At 31.4% G+C, this 19,523-nt stretch overlaps 1 protein-coding gene across 1 annotated transcript in view; it reads left to right on the top strand.

Moving 5' to 3' along the window:
• Positions 1 to 19,523, top strand: part of LOC126770129 (neuronal acetylcholine receptor subunit alpha-7) — a 112,023-nt gene that overhangs the window by 79,142 nt on the left and 13,358 nt on the right. Inside the window, exons 2-4 of the mRNA XM_050489298.1 lie at positions 1,958 to 2,097; positions 12,317 to 12,361; positions 16,635 to 16,744. Of these exons, the coding sequence (XP_050345255.1) occupies positions 1,958 to 2,097; positions 12,317 to 12,361; positions 16,635 to 16,744 (295 nt within the window). The remainder of the gene's footprint in view (positions 1 to 1,957; positions 2,098 to 12,316; positions 12,362 to 16,634; positions 16,745 to 19,523) is intronic.

Raw genomic sequence — 19,523 nt, 5'->3', positions numbered from 1 at the left:
TTAATACAAGGATACGCTAGAACTTATATTAAACGTGCTTAAAAATTATTCAAATTATAAGTAATATAAAACCGTATCTTAGCTGCCTTAATTTTTATATATAAATATATAATTATCAATATCAATGACCCAAATAATAATAAAAAATAAACTTAACCTAAATATAACTTCATTATATTATAAACCTTTTGTTATTTATCATTTTTTTAAATAAAATAGTACGTTAGTGTGAATTTTATTTTAATAATTTCAATATATTTTTTTTATCTGATCTCATCGAAACGCCGAATTTTAATAACAATGTTCTTACAATTATAGACCTTTTAGTCAAAATATTGAATTACGCAATCTTGAATTGTAATACAATCATGTAAGTTATAACTGGAAAACAAAGTGGATATAATGGTAAGATTTTAATTATTTTAGACTAAATCCATTAATTTAAACATAGGAAAGGTTAACTATCCCATTTTCCTTAATAATAACAACATGATGAATGGGACGCGGAATTGTCCAATAAATTTGAACACAATGATCAAAGTACTTAAACGAACATGTCTTTTAATTAAAATCGTTAAGGCATCCTGAAACTATTACACGTAAAACGGCCCATTGTACCCTTGAATTCCCAAGGATATGAATCACCTGGTTTAACGGCTTCGCGTATTCCATCTCCCTCACGCGAACTAATCCGCCCGTACACGATTTATACCTGTCGCGTTCGCACCTTCGTATATCACGTTCACAAGAGCGATCTAAGCCTCTAAAATGAGTGTTTATTGCTGGTCCTTCAAGCCGGACTCTAGTGAATTTCTGAGGACTGCTCAAACGAAATTGCGCTTTTTGTCTTTAGCTTAGGTGTGGTCATAAATTTACCATTTCGAGAGGTTCAGGTGCGTGGCTAAAGGTTTTATCCAGTCGTAACTCTTCGAAGCGGGTCGCTTCGAGTATCCAACAAGGATTTGCGCAATTTGTTGCGGGTAGTAGCTAGAGCTCCAGCGGTCATTTGTGAAGCCGGCGCTAAGTTACCGACCCTATGAATTATATAAACGACGCGTATACGAAAAGGCAGTGGTGTCCAACGCAAATAAAATGTAGCAAAACAACCTTAAAGCTTTAAAAACTGAAATATTCATCAAAGGGATCTAATATTCGTTTTCTACAAGCAAACATGGAGTTTACATCGGTCACGTCCAATAAAAGTGAGTGGAAGGCGGGTCCAATTAGCAAGTACAAACGCGTGAACAAAAGAAATGCAGAGAGAAAAAATAGACACAGAAAAGATCGCAGTTCTAGATAAAGCTTTTTAAAATACAGGAATTTTTCATTTGAATTCACCATGTTGTCGTTTCTATTGTCTGTTAAAATTCGGTTAGATTATGTTCAACGTTTTGGGTTTGACAAGTTAGTTCAATATCGAGCTTATTTTTCTAATATCTAAATATTTGTTTATATTATCATTTTGTTTTAGTTATATCAAAGAGTTTCTTAATTTATTTTAAATTAATATTTTTATTTATTTTTCCATGTCTTCTTTTAAAATTTCATATATTTCTTGTTTTAATTATATCTTTCAAAAGAATTTACTTTCATTGTATTAAAATTTCAATATTAAATTCGATTCCTGTACTAGATTTGAATTAGTGTTCTAATAATAATTAACTTCAAAAGATACGCAACAGTTGTCATGTGGTACTAATATCATTTTACTACTTCTTATATTTATTAGAAGACATAAAATCTATACATATAATAAAGCACTAGAAAGCGTGCATCTGTACATTGAATACATTTATCAAAAAACGAGTGTGGGTAATAAATTAGAGAAATACGGAAATGCTATTTTTTTAATCGTAATAAAATCGAATTTCACGCGGACGACTCGCGGGCACCAGCTATTTGTTAATATGTATAGTTTTTATATTCACACACAGCTAATTATGCTTTTTTTTAACAGTATCGGAGCAAGGACCGCACGAGAAGCGTCTTCTGAACAGTCTTCTCAACTCCTACAATACATTGGAGCGGCCGGTAGCCAACGAGAGTGAACCGCTTGAGGTTAAGTTTGGACTCACGCTGCAACAGATCATTGACGTGGTAGGTTTTATTATTATGAATATATTTTTGAAGAATTAACTATAATATTGATACCAATTTGACAATACGTCTAATTTAACAATTTATTCATAATAATGTTTACAGTGTACTAACTAAAGCAAGTTTGTTGATTTTTAGAAATTACTGATATTAATATAATAATTTCAATTATAATTTTAGTATTTTTTATAGGGAATGGTTGAATAACGGTAATAAGTCTAATTTAACAGTTAATTAAATAAAAATAATCGTTTTAATATAAAGTCTTGTTTACAGTTTTGTAATTATTTAACATGGTCGTAATATTCAGTACACATCGCTTTTGGGCGCCAAAATAAAATCTGGCTATAATTCCTTAGGTGTGCATCTTCTTTATTTAAAATGAATTACTTTGATGTAAAAAAATATTTGTAAAGGGATAAAAATGCTCGAAGCGATGACTAGTTCGTTCTGGCGATATGATGTTAAAAGACCTGAATATATTTTATGGATATAAATATTAATATTTAGATCAGTGATACTTAACATTTTTTTTGTTGCGGCACACTTAGATTTGAAAATTTAGCAGCGCACAAAAAAAATAATTTGATTAAAATTATATGTTAAAGAATTATTTACTTACCTATACACACTGCGTAAAATAGATTACGAACCCAATCAAATTTTATGGATTTAAATATCTATTCCTGTAAAAAGGACTTTTATTTTTAAATCATATTATTTAATAATATATACATGATTATGCCTAAAATTTGGCAGCATATTAGGAATTTCGCGGCACACAAAAGTGCCGCGGCCCAGTGGTTGAGAATCACTTGGTTTAGATGATAACTATTCTTTTTTTTGTTTTAAAAGTAATTACTTTTGTCACGTGTCTAGAAAATTTAAAGGAACGTAGACGAAGCTGGGGACTTTGATTAATGTTTCGCAAAATTAAAATTGCGCCTGCATTGTGTATCTTACTTTGTCGTTTTGCGACGGCCGGCGAAGGTCTTGTTGGCGATACTCGACAGAATCGCGAAGAAAATTAAATTCATCTCAAAATTTAATTTTGCGAACGTTTATAACTAAAAAAATATTAATTTGTTTTGACAGAATAGCCCTACAAAATTAAACTGTCAAAAAATAGCGTATGTTGTAATTGTTTTATAATGAAGTATATATGTAGATATGTGTGAATAGAGCCAGATATTTCTTTTAATAAGTTATTTAATGGTTTTTTCATTAAGTAATTCTATTTCACTTACTCTGTTTATCGAGGAATTCTCGACAAGTTTATGTATTTTTCATCATCACTCCTCAATAGATATTGTATGTGAAACCAGAATAGTTAATATACAAATATTTACTGTGTATTTAATACTAGATGTTGTTACATGGTGTACATGATACTTATGATCCCTTCCAAATATAGAGGAGAAGGGGTCTCGAAACTGTCTTGTCAAGATGGTCAGACAAGTTAGCCGGTTGGAGTTAGCTTATGATTTGCGTGTGAAAATCACCAAGTATGTCGGATGCACGGACGGATGACGGCCGTCTGGTAGCTGCGGTCTAGGAGGGTTCGCTCTAAGTAACTTTAGTGACTTGCTAACTTGTGACGTCAGTAACTTATAAGTGCAGTTAACCTTACATAATAGCGTTGAAGGATATTTCATTACAAAATGTAGAAAATTATCAAAATAAAGGATAATAAATATTAGCAAATCAGTATACGTGACAGGAAACCTTTTTGCGATAGAAACGTTTCAGCCAAATTTTACACTTATCCCACCCAAAGATGTTTCACTTCAAATAGAATTTCAGGTTCAGCGTGAAATGGTTTAATTTGTTTAGTGTAAGGCCTATTCTTCCCAATATTAATATTTGTTTTTGAGAATGTTTTTGTACTGTTATATAGTTTTTTAATAAGTTTTTACAATTTGTAATGAAATTGAACTAAAAAAACATGTCATATTCGTTACTGATCATTTTTATTATTTTATTTCACATCATTCATTGTTGCGGGCAGACGTTATTTACATATCACTATCTAAGATCAAAAGGCAATTGTTGAATTATGTTAATGTTTTCATTTTATTATTTATTTTTAATCTGTGTTCTAATCCGAGAGTAAACTTCATCGTTTAGTAGAGACGCATAGACAATAGCTTACATGGACATTTAAAATCGAAATTAAATAAAAAATATATAAATAAAGTATATATTTATTACTAGCTGTGCACGCGGTTTCACCCGCGTATAACTTAAAAAGATCACTAAGAGCAGACTTATAATATTTTTAGTTTCGCGGGATATTGTTACTTAGTCGTTTTTCGCACACGAATCTAGATAGGGCTACATAATTCTTCTTCTCGGTCGTTTACTTCATTGCTGAAGGTCGTGTTCACTCTGATCTAGGGTCTAGGTTACGATCTCTGTGAATTTTCTCCAGTCCTTCCTGTCCTCAGCTTTCCTCAGGGCTGTGATCACTTGAGACCAGTGAGGTTGGTAACTTGGTCCGACCACCGGGTGGGGTAGCAGCCACTTGGTCGTTTCCCTTCTACTTTGCCAAGCACCATCAGCTTGTCTAGGCTGTCAGGCTGCCTTCTCGCTATATGACCAAAATAACGAACGACACGCTGGTAGCAAATACCTGACAATCTCGTTTTTTTGTGCAGTTGTTGCAGGATCGAGACATTGGTTCTCTTGGCCGTCCACGGAATGCGCAGCATTATTCGCCAGCACCACAACTCGACTGCGCCGATCTTCTTCCTCTCCAGTTAGCAAATTGTCCAGGATTCTGAGTCACCGGATCTCCTTTTCACAGCCTCCTTAGTCGGTCAGTAGTGAGCCGAGATAGAAAAACTCAGAGACAAATTCAAGGTCATTTAGGTCTCCGGTTCGAGTTAGTGTACCAGCCCTATCTACTATTAAGACTTTAGTCTTTGCTCTATTGACTGTTACAAACCAACCTGCTCGCTTTCGTATTGGACTCTTCAGAGTTCGCCAAGTTCTTCTTCGGGTGACGTTGTTAACCTTCGTCCCGCCTATCGAGAGATGCCGCCCTGCCCGTCATCTGAAGCCCTTCTCATGATGAACTTCCCGTAGATGTTAAAAAAGGTGGGGGATAGGATGCAGCCTTGTCGTACCCCTTTCTCCGGTTTGAAAAGACCCAAGATCGCGTCATTGTCTTTCACAACAGTTTCACCATCTTTGTACAGGTTAGCAATTAATACTGACAGGTGCTCAGGAACTCCCATCTCTAGTAAGATTTTCCAGAGACAGTCCCAGTGTACGCAGTCAAAAGCCTTGGAGTAGTCAATGAAGTATTGCTTGAAAATTCGCGGCTTTTCTCTATTAGCTGCCTAACGTTGACGATCTGGTACCTCGACTTCTAACAAAACTAGCCTGTTCCTCAGGTATTTGCCACTGAAGGAAGATCTTTAATCTCTCGTTAATGACGTAGAGCATTATCTTGCTGGCATGAGATGTAAGTGCCACTGTGCGGTAGTTGCTGCACGAACGAGTAGACCCATTCTTGTGGAGAGGGATAAAGAGACTCTTTCCAGTCATTTGGCCATTGACCTGTTCTCCACCTGGTTGCACAGGTCTAGTAGTATCTTAATACATTTATCCCCAATTTGTTTTAGTTCTTAAGCGTAAACTTTGTCTCTACCGGCTGCTTTATTGTTCTTTCGTTTACGTAAAGCGCATCGTATTTCGGACTCCAGAATCTCAGGTTGTTAGGGTCTATGAGCAGACAATCTTTAGTTTGTTGATTGTGACTGTCGGCGTAGAGGCCAACATATAATTGGAATCATACACGAGAAAAACATCATTCCCTTAAATCTATTCCGACATACTTGAATGTCTAGTGTCTTAAATATAATGTCTGTGCTTTATTTATTGTGACTGCAAACGATACCTTCACAGGAATGAGTTTCCTTTTAAATATAAACGTAAATCTGTTTTTTTTAATAAATATCTATTATCAACTAACCGACTAACTGAACTAACTGACTAAGTATAAATTTAACAAAACCATGAAAAAAAAATATGCGGCAACGAAACGAAATATCTACCTAACCTATAAACTTAAACTTAGAAAGTTATTTACAAACCGAAAATAAATACGTATATTGGTATGACTATTTTCAAACAACCTACTCAGTGGGACATTAATAGGCTGTTACGGTTACTATTACCGTGCATTATATTATAACAAATTTGATTACCAGACAAAAGGTTATAGTCAAACTTAAAAGATATAAAATACGCGTAAGATCTAAGATATAGTATACATATGCATGGGCGAGTTAACCGACAATTACCAGCATAAGCTGTTACCCTATTTAATATAATTGATCTTATAGATCTGAGTTCAACTTACATTAGGAGCACAGTTATTTTATAGCAATTATATTGTATAAATGTTCGACGTGATTCTTTAAATTGAAATAATTTTATTATTTAAAAACCGATTGAAATAAAACAAACATTAAATTTTAAGTGAACTTAGCCACAATAAATTAGTGAAAACCGCACTCAAATCCGTTAAGCCGTTTCTAAGATTAGCGTGCACAAACGCGCAAACAAACAGACAAAAATTGTGTGTCTAAGGCTAGAAATGTAAATTGCGCGCGTTATATCGTTGCTTTTATTGTTCTATATGCCTCAAAGTGTTGCAAACATGCCGGTCAACTTAGATTTAGTCCAATAGTTTAGGCACAGAGTTTCTAGAAACAAAACGGAGTGTATTTTAGAGGGTAGAGATGTTAACGTTGCGTGGTTGAAGTAACGCAAATAGAATATTATCGTTAATTTCTACATGCCTGAAAGTGTCGCTACCCCAACCTTCGTGACACTCAATTTAATTTTCGCGCACTGAAAACTTATTCTATAATATATGAACAACGTATCGCTATAGGGATACATTTAAAATGGAAACAGTGAATTTTTAAGGGAATAATGTGAAAAAAGAGTCCGAAAATTAATTTCGATTTATTGTGTACTGTAAATTTAATGTTTAGGAAATAGTAATATTTCTTCTGTACTTTTAATTTATATTGGAAAAGCAGATAGTAACTGTTGTGTCTGACCAAAGCATTCTTATTATATAAGATGTTATCCGCGCCTCGAAGTTTCAACCGCGTGGAAAATATCCTTTTTCTTCGGAATTGAATTACTAATATTAGGATTACGTGCTGGCAGCTTATTTATTTTAAAATAACATATATCTTATATTACTCCAGGGTAGTGTAATAATAATAAAATAAGTTTAAGACGGCTCATAAAATATAAGTATGTATAACTGAAGATAAGCTATTCCTTTTCAATTCACTGACTATTTAAAAACCTTCATGCTGCCTTTTTATCTATATTATATAAATAATTAATTCACAATATTATATAATTCTACAATCCAATCAATGTCTGATTAGTTTGATTAGTTAGTAAATACGACATATACAAATATAAATATAATAATACCCATTGTCTCTTTATAGCTTATAAATCTGCGTGTTTTCCATAATAATCATTGTGTAAAATCTTGTCATAACATATTACGTCAGACGAAAATGTTTAAGTTATGTAAATGTATGCGTAGACCAGGTAATAGGATATTTACGGAGTTTTAACTGATTAAGTTTTTTTTAAATAATAATGTGACCCAGACTTTTGCATCCGTACATTAACTGATTTTTTTTTTGGAATTTTTCGTTTCTTTATTTCGCTACAGTTACGTTATATCAATTTATACACTTGTTTATGATTAAAACATTAATATTAGTCTTATTTCAAAACCGTTTTATATTATTTGCATTCGGAATTAAATAAGATTTCTTTACGCTATTGTCCTAAAACTAAACGTATAAAATAGAGTCGAATGTGTTAGCAGATTTTTATTTTTTATAGAAAGCGGGAAACCTTTTTCACATGAACTGACAGACGTCCGATATCTTTGCCTCTGCCACGAAATTCAATAGAACGAAAAACGAACTGTAAAGAATCAGTACAAAATACGGTTATTTGATATAAGATCCGTATGTTTCATATCGTTAGAAAGCATTATTCTTTTAAAATAAAATAATGTTTCTTCAGAGAGTAATATTATAACTGATAACAAAGAAGAAAATTTTAACAATTACAAAGTATTGGTATTGGTATTATATATATTTAGTTCTTGTTTAACTTTAGTAAACTTCAATGCAAATAGATAATATACGTTCAACGTGTGTATTTGTATCTGTATGTCTGTCTGTGCCGTTGTAGCTTCTTAACGTATTGACTGACTTCAATAATATAATAGTAATATGGTAACCCTCACTTGACGCTGCAGCATCATCTGGAATCAGTTGAGTATCCTGCTTACTCAATTTATCATCAACTTATAGGAAAATAGGTTGTATATATGTATATATTTAGTCGTTTATTACAATCTTTTTTTTATTTAAGGTTTATAGTTTATACTATCTGTTAAAGTGTTTGGGCTAATTATTGCAACTGAATTTTTAAACCGGTTCCAACCAATCGCTGAAATTATCACATTATAGTGATAGGAATGTAATATATTTATATACATATACAGAAATAAAAAAGAAAAATACCAATATAAATATAATAATGAATAAAAATAATTTTATTACTGTTACAGTTTAGAAACTCCTTTTGATCTAGTTGCAGTATGTATTTAACAAAAACAGAAGCCGGTTTGCTATAAGTGATTTAAACTGGCCTGGTCTATCGCCAACTTCCTGAATGCTAGATCCATAGACACTGTTGAACACAGCTCAAAGTGTTATACAAGCTATAAAGGCTTAATCTCCGCAGCAGAATTTAATAACATTTTTACAAGTTGACATTAAATGATTCTCAGACGGTCACAGGTAAAACTAGAAAGTAATTGCATTTCTCTTTTGTGTATCTATGTTACTGTCTAAATATGTCTGATAAAGTCTGCTATGCTAATCAATGGGATATATATATATATATTAAGGTAGCTTCATTTCAAGTATTACGTAATAAATTCAAAAATACGATTTAAAATACAGACTTGAAATAAACCGGTTTGGACTGGTTCAGTTTTGACGTCTCCTAGCTTCAGGAACAAAGGATTCTTCCGTAACGCCGCAGGTTGTATTCGCTGACTTCTTTAATGTTTCAGTGTAACTTTGTGAGTTCGCTCTCGTGAAGCTAACTGAATTTCGGATTCCATTTGCAGTCTGGTTAGTTCTTTGTTGACACACTTTTGTTACAAGTGTCGAAATCTTGGTACTTGCTTCGTTGAAAAGTTTAATTGCATCGCCAGTTATAAAACTTTCTTGTAAGTTCAGTAACGTTATATTATGTTTTCTGTCAAATGCTATTGTTTCTGATAATGTTTAAAAAACGTATACGACATAAACAAAAAAACATCTATTTAAATATATAAAGATATAGGTGTGTTGGAAATAGGGTACAAATCTCCGCCAATTTGGTCAACTTCAGTGTCATTAGATTCGTCCGTGTGTATCTCGAGAGACAGTTTATAAAATGTAGACACGGAAAAAGTCTGTACCGTTAGTGTGGTGATTGTTCACTTTGCAAATCTTTTATAAAAGGTTTTAAATTAATACCAATTTTTTGTCTATATTATAACATTTTATACGTATGATTTTGTCTCTTAGATTACCCTCAAAATTTTGAAATGATAATATTTATGCACGGTGGCGATCACTTACCATCAGGTGGCCCAATTGCTCGTCCGGTATTTTATAAAAAAAGATACTAAAATAAATGCTGAATTGTCATACCAAACCAATCTTCCATTATTAGAAAAAATGAGCGATTAATTTCTCCAACTCCTTCTTTCAACAATGCTTAACAAAAACTTGTTTCCTATTTTCCTATTCAGCACTTGTCTCATTTTATACTACACTTACAACTACAACCGTGAGTCATTGTAGAAGTCTTCATCGCACTAATCCCTCCTTTATACCTCGTGTCCGCTTTGACTCGAGCAATATCGTAAGATGCAGCTTCATTTTCTCATTGTCCACTATCTATTCAATCGGAAGCTTGGCTGTAATCCGAAAATCTTGTTGCAATATTTTTTTTATTCTTATAAAATTTAATTTAATCGTGTTGTTTTAGGAAGACGTGTTGGATTTGTCTGGTCTACATTATGTTTATATTTTTTAAGATATATAAAAAAATTATCAAAGTGAAAAGATTTTTCTAAAAGTACATCAGCCCATGTATGATATAGGCGAGCCTTTTTATTTTTGGAAATATAGTTTTTACTGTATTTTTTATAACGTAGGGCGAACTCGAGTCATCCATAAACATGATTAGAGTAAAATTTGAGTTCGTGTTTTATCTCTTACTCTATCATCCTTGCCTTTTTGAGTTACATGGCTACATTTTTTGGTATAGTATGTTATATGTCTATCTCTGTTACATTTGTAATAATTATTATTTATTAGCGTTATTACCCTTTTATTTTTTTAAATGTTCCAATACGCATACAGACAATATTGGCCTCAGTCATCTTTTCACAAATTATTTCACGTCCCAACAGTTTCTTATTAAAAAATATCTTAGTAATCTAAATGCGATTAATAAAATATTTTATATTTTAAACAAAAGCATTTAAAATAAAATTAAGACCTATTCCTTGAAATGAGATTTGAAATTATTAAAAATGTAACTGATTTTACCTTAATGGAGTAGCTATTAGCGTAATTGAATGAAAATTACGGCACTTAGATAAAGGAGTCGAAGATATAAGAATGGTGTATGGAAACACTGAATTCCAATATGGTATCAAAGTTCGCTTCTTGGTGCCGTGCCAGAAAATGTAAATCGTATTGAAAGAAAAACTTTATCATGTTCCGTAGCTTTCGGGACACGTAATCCACTTTTCAACTTGTTTGTGTCAACACGCTGTTGTATCATCAATTATGTAAATTAATATATTCTTATATTCGTGAATATATAACACCACAAAATAAATAAACTTGAAACGAAACGATTACATTTATTTTTTATATTTTTTTTGTTATTTTTTTTTGTTTTTTGACCTTCTATTATAATATCAACACATGACAAATGTAACTGAAAATAATTATATACTTACGCATATAAAAATAACGTCTGCCCATACGTTACATTTTATAAAGTATAAAAAACAAAAAATGTAACAAAATTACGTAATACTAAATAAGGTTATTTGTAGGTCAGTAACTTAATCATTATTTAAGTACTCAGCATTCCGGAAACGACTGAAGGAAAACTCTATCAACGAATCTTTTCATTGCCCCTCAGAAATATTTTGGCCAATTGGACGGAAATTTGCAATGCATTTGCAAAATTGCCAGCCCATTTGCGATACAATTCGTCATTTATTATTTCGTAAAAACACGTGACGCTATTATTCGTTGGCCGCAGCATTATGCGAGTTATTTATGTGAGCGGTTTGTTGCTGAGATTTTTATTTATGACCAACTCAATCATATTTGACTACGAAACCATCGTTTTCGGACTTTTTTCAAACTGAATTTATATTTTGGAATTCCTAATGTTATATGCATATTTATATATATTGTGTTATAAAATTTAAATGGTATTTTAAAAAAGATAACAGGAAGGTTGCCAAGTTGGCTGGTAAGATTTTTAATAATGAATTGTAGCCAATCTGGGTATTTGGATGATAAATGTGTTTTTTCGTTCCTTTCTTGCGACGCCGTGCGTTCGTTTTACAAAATAAGGATGAGAAAAATCAAATCCTGACTACGAACGTCTGGCTTAACTTGGTAAGTGGTAGGAGCCGGGCCCGGTGCCTTCGCCGTCCCGCCCTTGCAATCAATCAACGGTAAAGTTTAAATTAAAGTCACAAATAAGTTTTTCTTAATCTTTTACCACGCTAAAGCACAGTAAACTTGGGTCGCACATCGAATAATAATTTTGGCTTAACGCTGAAGCACAGTTTAAAAATAACGGTTACAGGAGGCGGGAGCGGCTAGAGGGTGCCGCCATCGCGGCAGTAATGTCGCATGGAGAGTCGGTGTTAAATTGTTGTACTCGTCATTTCGCCTAATATTAGATTGTGTGTGGGGCGAAGCGCGAGGGGCTCCGCGCATGCCGTCCCTCGCGCGCCGCCCGTATCCTCTGTATCGTGGCCCCGAGTCACCGCTGTCTAGAACATTATACTGACTGCGTCCTTTCTCTCTGTTTATGTTGACATCGTCTAACCAAATAGGACGAGAAGAATCAACTACTTATAACCAATATATGGCTGTCATTGGTAAGTGTGATTAAACAAATGAACCTAAATTAACACTTGATAAAATTTCTTAAAGTTATGTTCATATCCTTTTTCTTTGTTTTATTTTTTCTCGATTCTTTGTTTACGTTGATTCTATCGTTGATTTTTCTTCCACTGTCTGTATTGAAAATTGCATTGCATTGTGGCGTATGCGGCAGTTTTGATATATTTTCAACTGTTTGAACATTGTTTAGTGTTTTTTTTCTAAAACCCTGATCATTGCGCTGATGTGCAGCTCGTATAAGTAGCTTAGTGGTAGTCCCTGTTATGCATCCCATCATGAGACTGTCATTTGTTGAATAGCATCTTGACAATTCTTTAAGTAACTGTATACTTTAGTTTCTACTTAGGCGATACGTTTTGTAAGAATGTTTTCTTTCAGGTAAGTTAATGTGATAATGGTACAACAAATTGGTATTCCGTAGTGACATAATTTTTATTCAAAATTAGGTGTAATATCAGCAACTTTATTTGTTTTCAAATAATCAATGAATTTATTAATTATTTAAAACATAGATGAAATATACCTTGTAGAATTTAATATAATAACTTTGTAAGATGTTTTGATTTCAATTTACAAAGTTGGTTTGTAATGGCGGTTTGTTTTTTTACTGCAAAAGCTGCCGCGTAATCCGCAATGCATTTAATACATATAATATAATAAATAATAACGAATCGATTATAATATTTATTGGTGCAAGACGCGGGAGTTTATTTCATTTTAAATATTTTAGTTTTGGTACGAATTGGAACAAGCGTATTTTATGCACATTATTGTAATGGAATATGTGAATTTCACTGTAAATCTACTATGCACACACCTAATACCCGCTGTTATTTCATTTTGCTACAAGGGAATTGTAGTAAATCATGCTCTGCGTATTGCATGGCCATGCTAAAGGAAATCCATTGAATTCAGAGAATTATGCCATCGGGCAACCATTTTTTTCAAAAGTTTTTTTTCCAAATTTTTACAGATCGTTTCTCGTAGTTGTTAAGTTAAATAATAAATATAAACAAAAATCGTTTGAAACTCGATTATGTATTTATTTTTGTTTTTTCTTTAACTTTCATTTCCCAACGGAATGTAATAGTATTAATTTTCCGTTGTATTATTTTATATTTCAATTTTCCTTTAAATAAAGTGACTAATAAAGCTTTGATAACGTACTTTTAAGTGATTAACTTTTGATGTTATTATATAAGAAAATGTTAAAAGTACGTTACGCGGGCGTTAAAAAAATATACTAGCATTTACCAATATGGCAGCTCAGTTTACCCAAACTAAGTAGTTCCAAAATCTTAAAAAAAAAAATCTTTGAGAGCGGTCGAAATCTTCTTGATAACTTGCTTTTGTTTACTGTGTGGAGAACGTTACTCGCATGATCTGTGCACGTGTAGCTTAGTCTTTACTTCCTAATTTTATTGACAGCTCTTTTATAACTTACCGATTCAATTTACTGTGTTGTTTTTTTTTTTTATTTATTAGTGCCGTCTTTAATTATAGCTTGTAAATTAGTTTATTTTTTTATATTTAATTGTTGTTAGAAATATAATATGATTCATTATCGAACTTATTAATTTAATAAATACCTTTTATGGGCAACGATAAATTAAATTTTCATTTTAATAATAGCTTTTACTATTTTAATAAATACTTTTCATTGCCTTAAAAGTACTAAAAGTGCATCTTTTTCGTTCCCTACGAGAAATATGTACTTATGTCTCGTTCTAATCGTATGGGTTATGGCGGCAAAATATCGTTTATATTAAGATTACATTACACTATATAATCTAGATAACATAATATATAGAAGTGACAAGACTAGAATAATTTTTTTTTTCATTGTATTAATATTTGTAAGTACTTGAATTACATAACACAGCTTAGATTGTTAACAAATTTATTTACCTTGTATAAATATTTACTCCGAATTTATCCTCGACAAAAACAAAGTCAATCCAAGCGTTGGTTAAACGGCGGAATATTGAATGGTATTCATTAAAAAAGGTTCCACAAATCCCCTAACACTAATGTAGTGCTTGTGATTTTAATATTGAAAACGCGTCTTGCTTGTCGTAATTAATTTGGTGGTATATTTGATAATATTTAACAAATCAAATCAATTTCATTTACGTTTTATGGTTAAATTTACAAGTCAGTTTTTTTGACGTTTAATGGCTTTTGTACAATACCTGTCAAATACAGGCACCATCTTGTTTTAATTAATGACAGCGAAGTTTGGACGTCAAATTTAAGCAGATATTAATGTGCTTATTTATAAAAAGGAACACGTATAACGTACGTATGTATAAATAGAAAGTGTATAGTACTTCCAGTTAGATAATTAACGTATTCTAATTGTTGTATCAAATTATTTTATAAGCGGTATATATTTATTTAAAATTATACTACAAACGCACTTTCAAATCTTAATCAATAATTAAAATATTTCTTGAAAACAAATTGCTTATCATTCGAACACTTATTGATAAAGTAATACCATTAGTAACAATATGAACTATGGAATGGTTTATAATTTAAATAGAAGAATACTAGGTGTGTCGTCATTACCGGGGAAAATGAACTTGCTCACAATACCTAACCGTTTTAGTTAAAAATATTTGATATAAACAATCATACATAAATAATAAAGAAATTGCGTTAAAAAAATGAGGTCCCCACTGATTAGTATTCTTTTCATAAGAAATTATTTTTAGAATTATTTCTGGATAAATTCTAGACTCACAACCATAGCCGAGATAGATCAAGACTACTGGACAACAGACAAGAAAATCTTTAATGAAAATTTCCGGCTCAAATTGGGCAAGCACCAGTGAGTTTTATGTGCTTAATACTTTACATGAGAAAACGTATTGTGGAAACCGTTGCATTAAATGCTACATATCTCCACTAAGCCGCATTGGAGTAGCATAGTAAAATAATATCCAAATTTTGAAGAGAGTCTCAATTGCAAACCTAGTCGTAATTACAGGCAATTACTTTTCTTAATTATGTTTACACATATCTGCGATAACTTTTTTTTCTGAATAATCAAAGCAAAAATTTGCATTTTTATCTTATTTAAAATGAATAAATAAATATAACTGCTACGATATTCTCTTGTATGTTATTAACAGATTCCTCCCGTGTTGTAACAAGTCTTTGATCGAGCGTACGACGTACAACTGATCTGTCTGATATTGCCAAGTTACGGCAACTTTTGTAATATAAGTGGTGAGGGACCGGAATTTGTGGGTGCTGTGTTTCATTCGAAATAAGGCCGTGAAACCACCTTTGATTGGATAATTTTATATAATAAATATGATTCGATTTAAGATTTTATTAAATTTTGTTAACATATTGGCTATTGACCTTTGTAATGGTTTCTTTAAAAGAAAATATATTTTTAAATTCGATTATTGAAGAGTCTACTTCAGTGAAACAATTTTAATTGATTTATCTGTCACTTTTCGTAACTAACATTAATTTATTCTAATGTTTTATATAGTATATTCTAACATAATTTAGTTTTATTAGGACTCCATACTTGTAACATTTTATAAAACATATATTTTATAGAGTACTGAAATTTGAATTGAAATTTGTTAATACTTCAACTAAATAGTTTATGAAACACATTTGAAAGATTATTTTTTATCAAACGTTTTAATAATACTGTATCTATAATTCGTCACAGTGCGATTGTGCGCTATCTTGTAATATATATAAGTGGACGCCCAGATTGTAGGGTCGCTTATTGTTTGCGCCGTATTTCAAATGCCGTCCTAGCCCGTATGGTGTTTGTTGATTAGTTGGACGCAATTTTGAAACTTATTGTTGTTAGTTTTATTGTTCAAAGATAAAGGATCGTGGATGCGTGAGTGGAATGCTTAAGAGTTATGAATATTTTATTTTATTATTTGTATAATATATAAAATAGATAGATTTGTAGTACAAATTTGATTGGTTTATTAAGAAAAATGTTAAAAAAATTGCGTACACAGATCTAAAATAGAATATTCTCATTACATTAATTTCAATTGAAAATGTGCAAACTTAATTTTAATTTCTATTCGTGCACTTTAAACTGCACTTTAAAAACACATCTTTCAATTTAGTTTGTACATTTAAAACCTAATAAAAAGCGCACATTATTTTTTTACATTACTCACAATAATGCGCGCGAATCATCTTCTTCATAACATAATGTCTCTTTCTTTCATATAAACTGATTTGTATGTGTGACAGGAATGGAATGATTACAACCTAAGGTGGAATGACAGCGATTATGGAGGCGTTAAAGATCTTCGCATCACACCGAACAAGCTTTGGAAACCAGACGTTCTTATGTATAATAGGTGAGAACTTGCATGAGACATGCTATGAGATAGTATGATGCTAATATTTCTCTTTCAGGGGAAAATATACTTCGAGTATAGGTAATTTTCTTTAGTTGATTATATTTAATTGACAACTGAATGCACAATTTTTTTAAAGGTTGGTAACATTGATTTTATAGTGTGCTGTGTGTGACTGGCGCTTCCACAGAATAAAAATCAATGTTAAGATGTTTATTTCTATTTTATTTTCTGCAAGATTATTAAAAACAAATCTTAAAATTACATACAACATATCTATTATTTACAATAAAGTATATTTAAATCAAAATGATTAAGACAGGATTAGTCGCTTCAAGCGATACTATATTTGGTTTCTGAGGTACTTCACTTGGTGATAAGGCTTTTTGCAAGCCCATTACGGTAGATACGATCCAGTAGACCCATCACATATTCTACCACTAAACAGCAATATTTAGTATTAATGTATTGGTGTTATTACATAATACAAGAGACATAACATCGTTGCCAATGTTGATGACACATTGACTACGTAAATAATGGTAAATATCTCTAAGCGTTTATGAATCGTGATGACTTATTATCAGGTGGGCCATTTGTCAATATTTAAAAAATCTTGATTTTATTCTTCTTATACAGTATTTACAGTTTAATGTACGTATTAAACGAGTGCTTACATAAAGTCTCAATTAATTATTAACGTAAAATATTAAATGAAAACGTAGTATGTGATTGTTACTTTAATTTATCGTGTTAATATTTGCTAAAATCAAGTCACACTAGATGTAGGACATTGTGATTATTCTACAGCAAAACATCAATGCTTTGTATTGTAGTATTCCAGATTGAAGGTTAAGTGTGCTAATGTAATAACAGGCACAAAGGAAACTTTATATCCAATTTATTTTATTTTATAGCCAACAACTCAAGGTCAATTGCCATGAGGTTGCTTATTTTCTAGTCTTGCAATAATAAATTCCATGTTATAATAAAAGCCAGTGTTACTCATCTACATCTATAAAAATAGGAAAAAAATATATTCGTTCAACAAAACTAACGTTAAACATTTTTCTGTTATTCAGTTAAAATTTCATCTTAAAGAGAAACTTCGCTACGTAATTAAATTCAAGAATATGAATGAGTCTAGTTACTTTGAGTTAATGTATTTGAAACGACGCCAAGTTACACGAAATATCGTTTAACCAAAGATAGTGTTATGGCGTTCACTGTCAAACATCTACGAAGATGTTGAAGTACTTGGTAAATTAATTTACTTTTTAAATTAAATGAGGAAAAATAAGCTACCTAAGTACCATGGGAATATTTAAAAGGGGCGGATTTGTATTTTACTCAATTTCAAAAGAAAATTAGTCTTACATTGCGTAGCATAATATTAAAATATGTTTTGTTATATTTACCCTAAAACTCTATTACGAAGTTAAATTTTTGAATTTACTAAAATTAAAATAAAGTATATAATTTTAAGATAGAATATATATTACAATTACCATTATAGTCCAGTGAATGAGTTAATTGCATTTAGGTTTTAATTAACTTGTATTATTATAAAATGTCTATAAAAGTCTATGAAGAACCTGGTCAAATCTACTAAGTGTTCTATTTTGAATAATAATAACACTATTTGTAATATCTACAAGTATTGTATTAACGATGAATTAGTCATACGTCACCGAGTATGTGGTTGGTATTTCTAGGACATTTTGTCCAAGAATTTTACACATTTTGATTACATTAAACGATTTACTCAATTGTAATGTAATTAAGACCATCTATATATTGCAAAACCGCAAATGTAACTGGCTCAAAAAAAACTGTACATGTTTGTCATTCAATATAAACGATCAATATATTTTAGACGCGAAGCCGGAGCGCGTAGCTGGTTATATAAATTCGGTTTTTTTATACTTTTTTTCAAGCAAACGAAGTAAAAGCATAAAATGTTATCTTAGTTGCACTGCAGTCGATATATTTGACATCAACTTAGAAATAAAAAATATATCAAGAAATGAAGGCGAAACTAAAAATATATTTAATAATTTATGTTCTCAACAGATACCTATAGACTATCAGCCGGCCAGCGCGCTCTAAATGCAAATACGATACGAAAACTTCGTCTTCGCCATTACCGTTCAACGTGTTTAAAAGTACTAGAATTTAACGCTAGAAACGTGTTGAAAGGTGCGCTAGAAAATTACCAACATTCATTACAAGATCGTCAAATGGACCGTCTATAATAACTATGTAAATACGGAAGTGAATTTTGAAAATCTAATTATAGTGATATTAAAATTTCCTTTTGAATTTTATTCAATATTAAAACATAGAAGAAACTCGTTCGTGTAATAGTTTTACGACCGTCTGACGCAGCGTCTGATATCTATTTGTACTAAGGGAATATTTTTTCACAGAAGGGATTATGTCCCACGTTTCGGTAATTATAATGGCTCACTGACCTTTCAAATCGAAAAACAGCGATCTTTAGTAGTAGTAGCGTTAACAAAGCCTACCACTATTGTTAATTTGCTGAGTTCCTTTCGCCTCAGGTCTGAGGTTTTTTCTGAATCGGTAGTAGATTTTTTTGACAATACATAAGTAAAATTTAAAAATAAATATTATGTATTGAATACGGATTTTAGGCTTTGAATTAATAAGCATATATGTAAATATAGTGGACATATTTCATACCAATATTTGTTTATCATTTATCAATTTAATATACTTTGATTCAACATGTATACATGTGTAACGATATAGTAAT

This window comes from Nymphalis io, chromosome 1 (genome assembly GCF_905147045.1).
Source record: "Nymphalis io chromosome 1, ilAglIoxx1.1, whole genome shotgun sequence".
In the NCBI taxonomy this organism is placed as follows: Eukaryota; Metazoa; Arthropoda; class Insecta; order Lepidoptera; family Nymphalidae; genus Nymphalis; species Nymphalis io.
The sequence above is the reverse complement of the archived record's forward strand: the minus strand, read 5'-3'. Positions and strand labels throughout refer to the sequence as shown.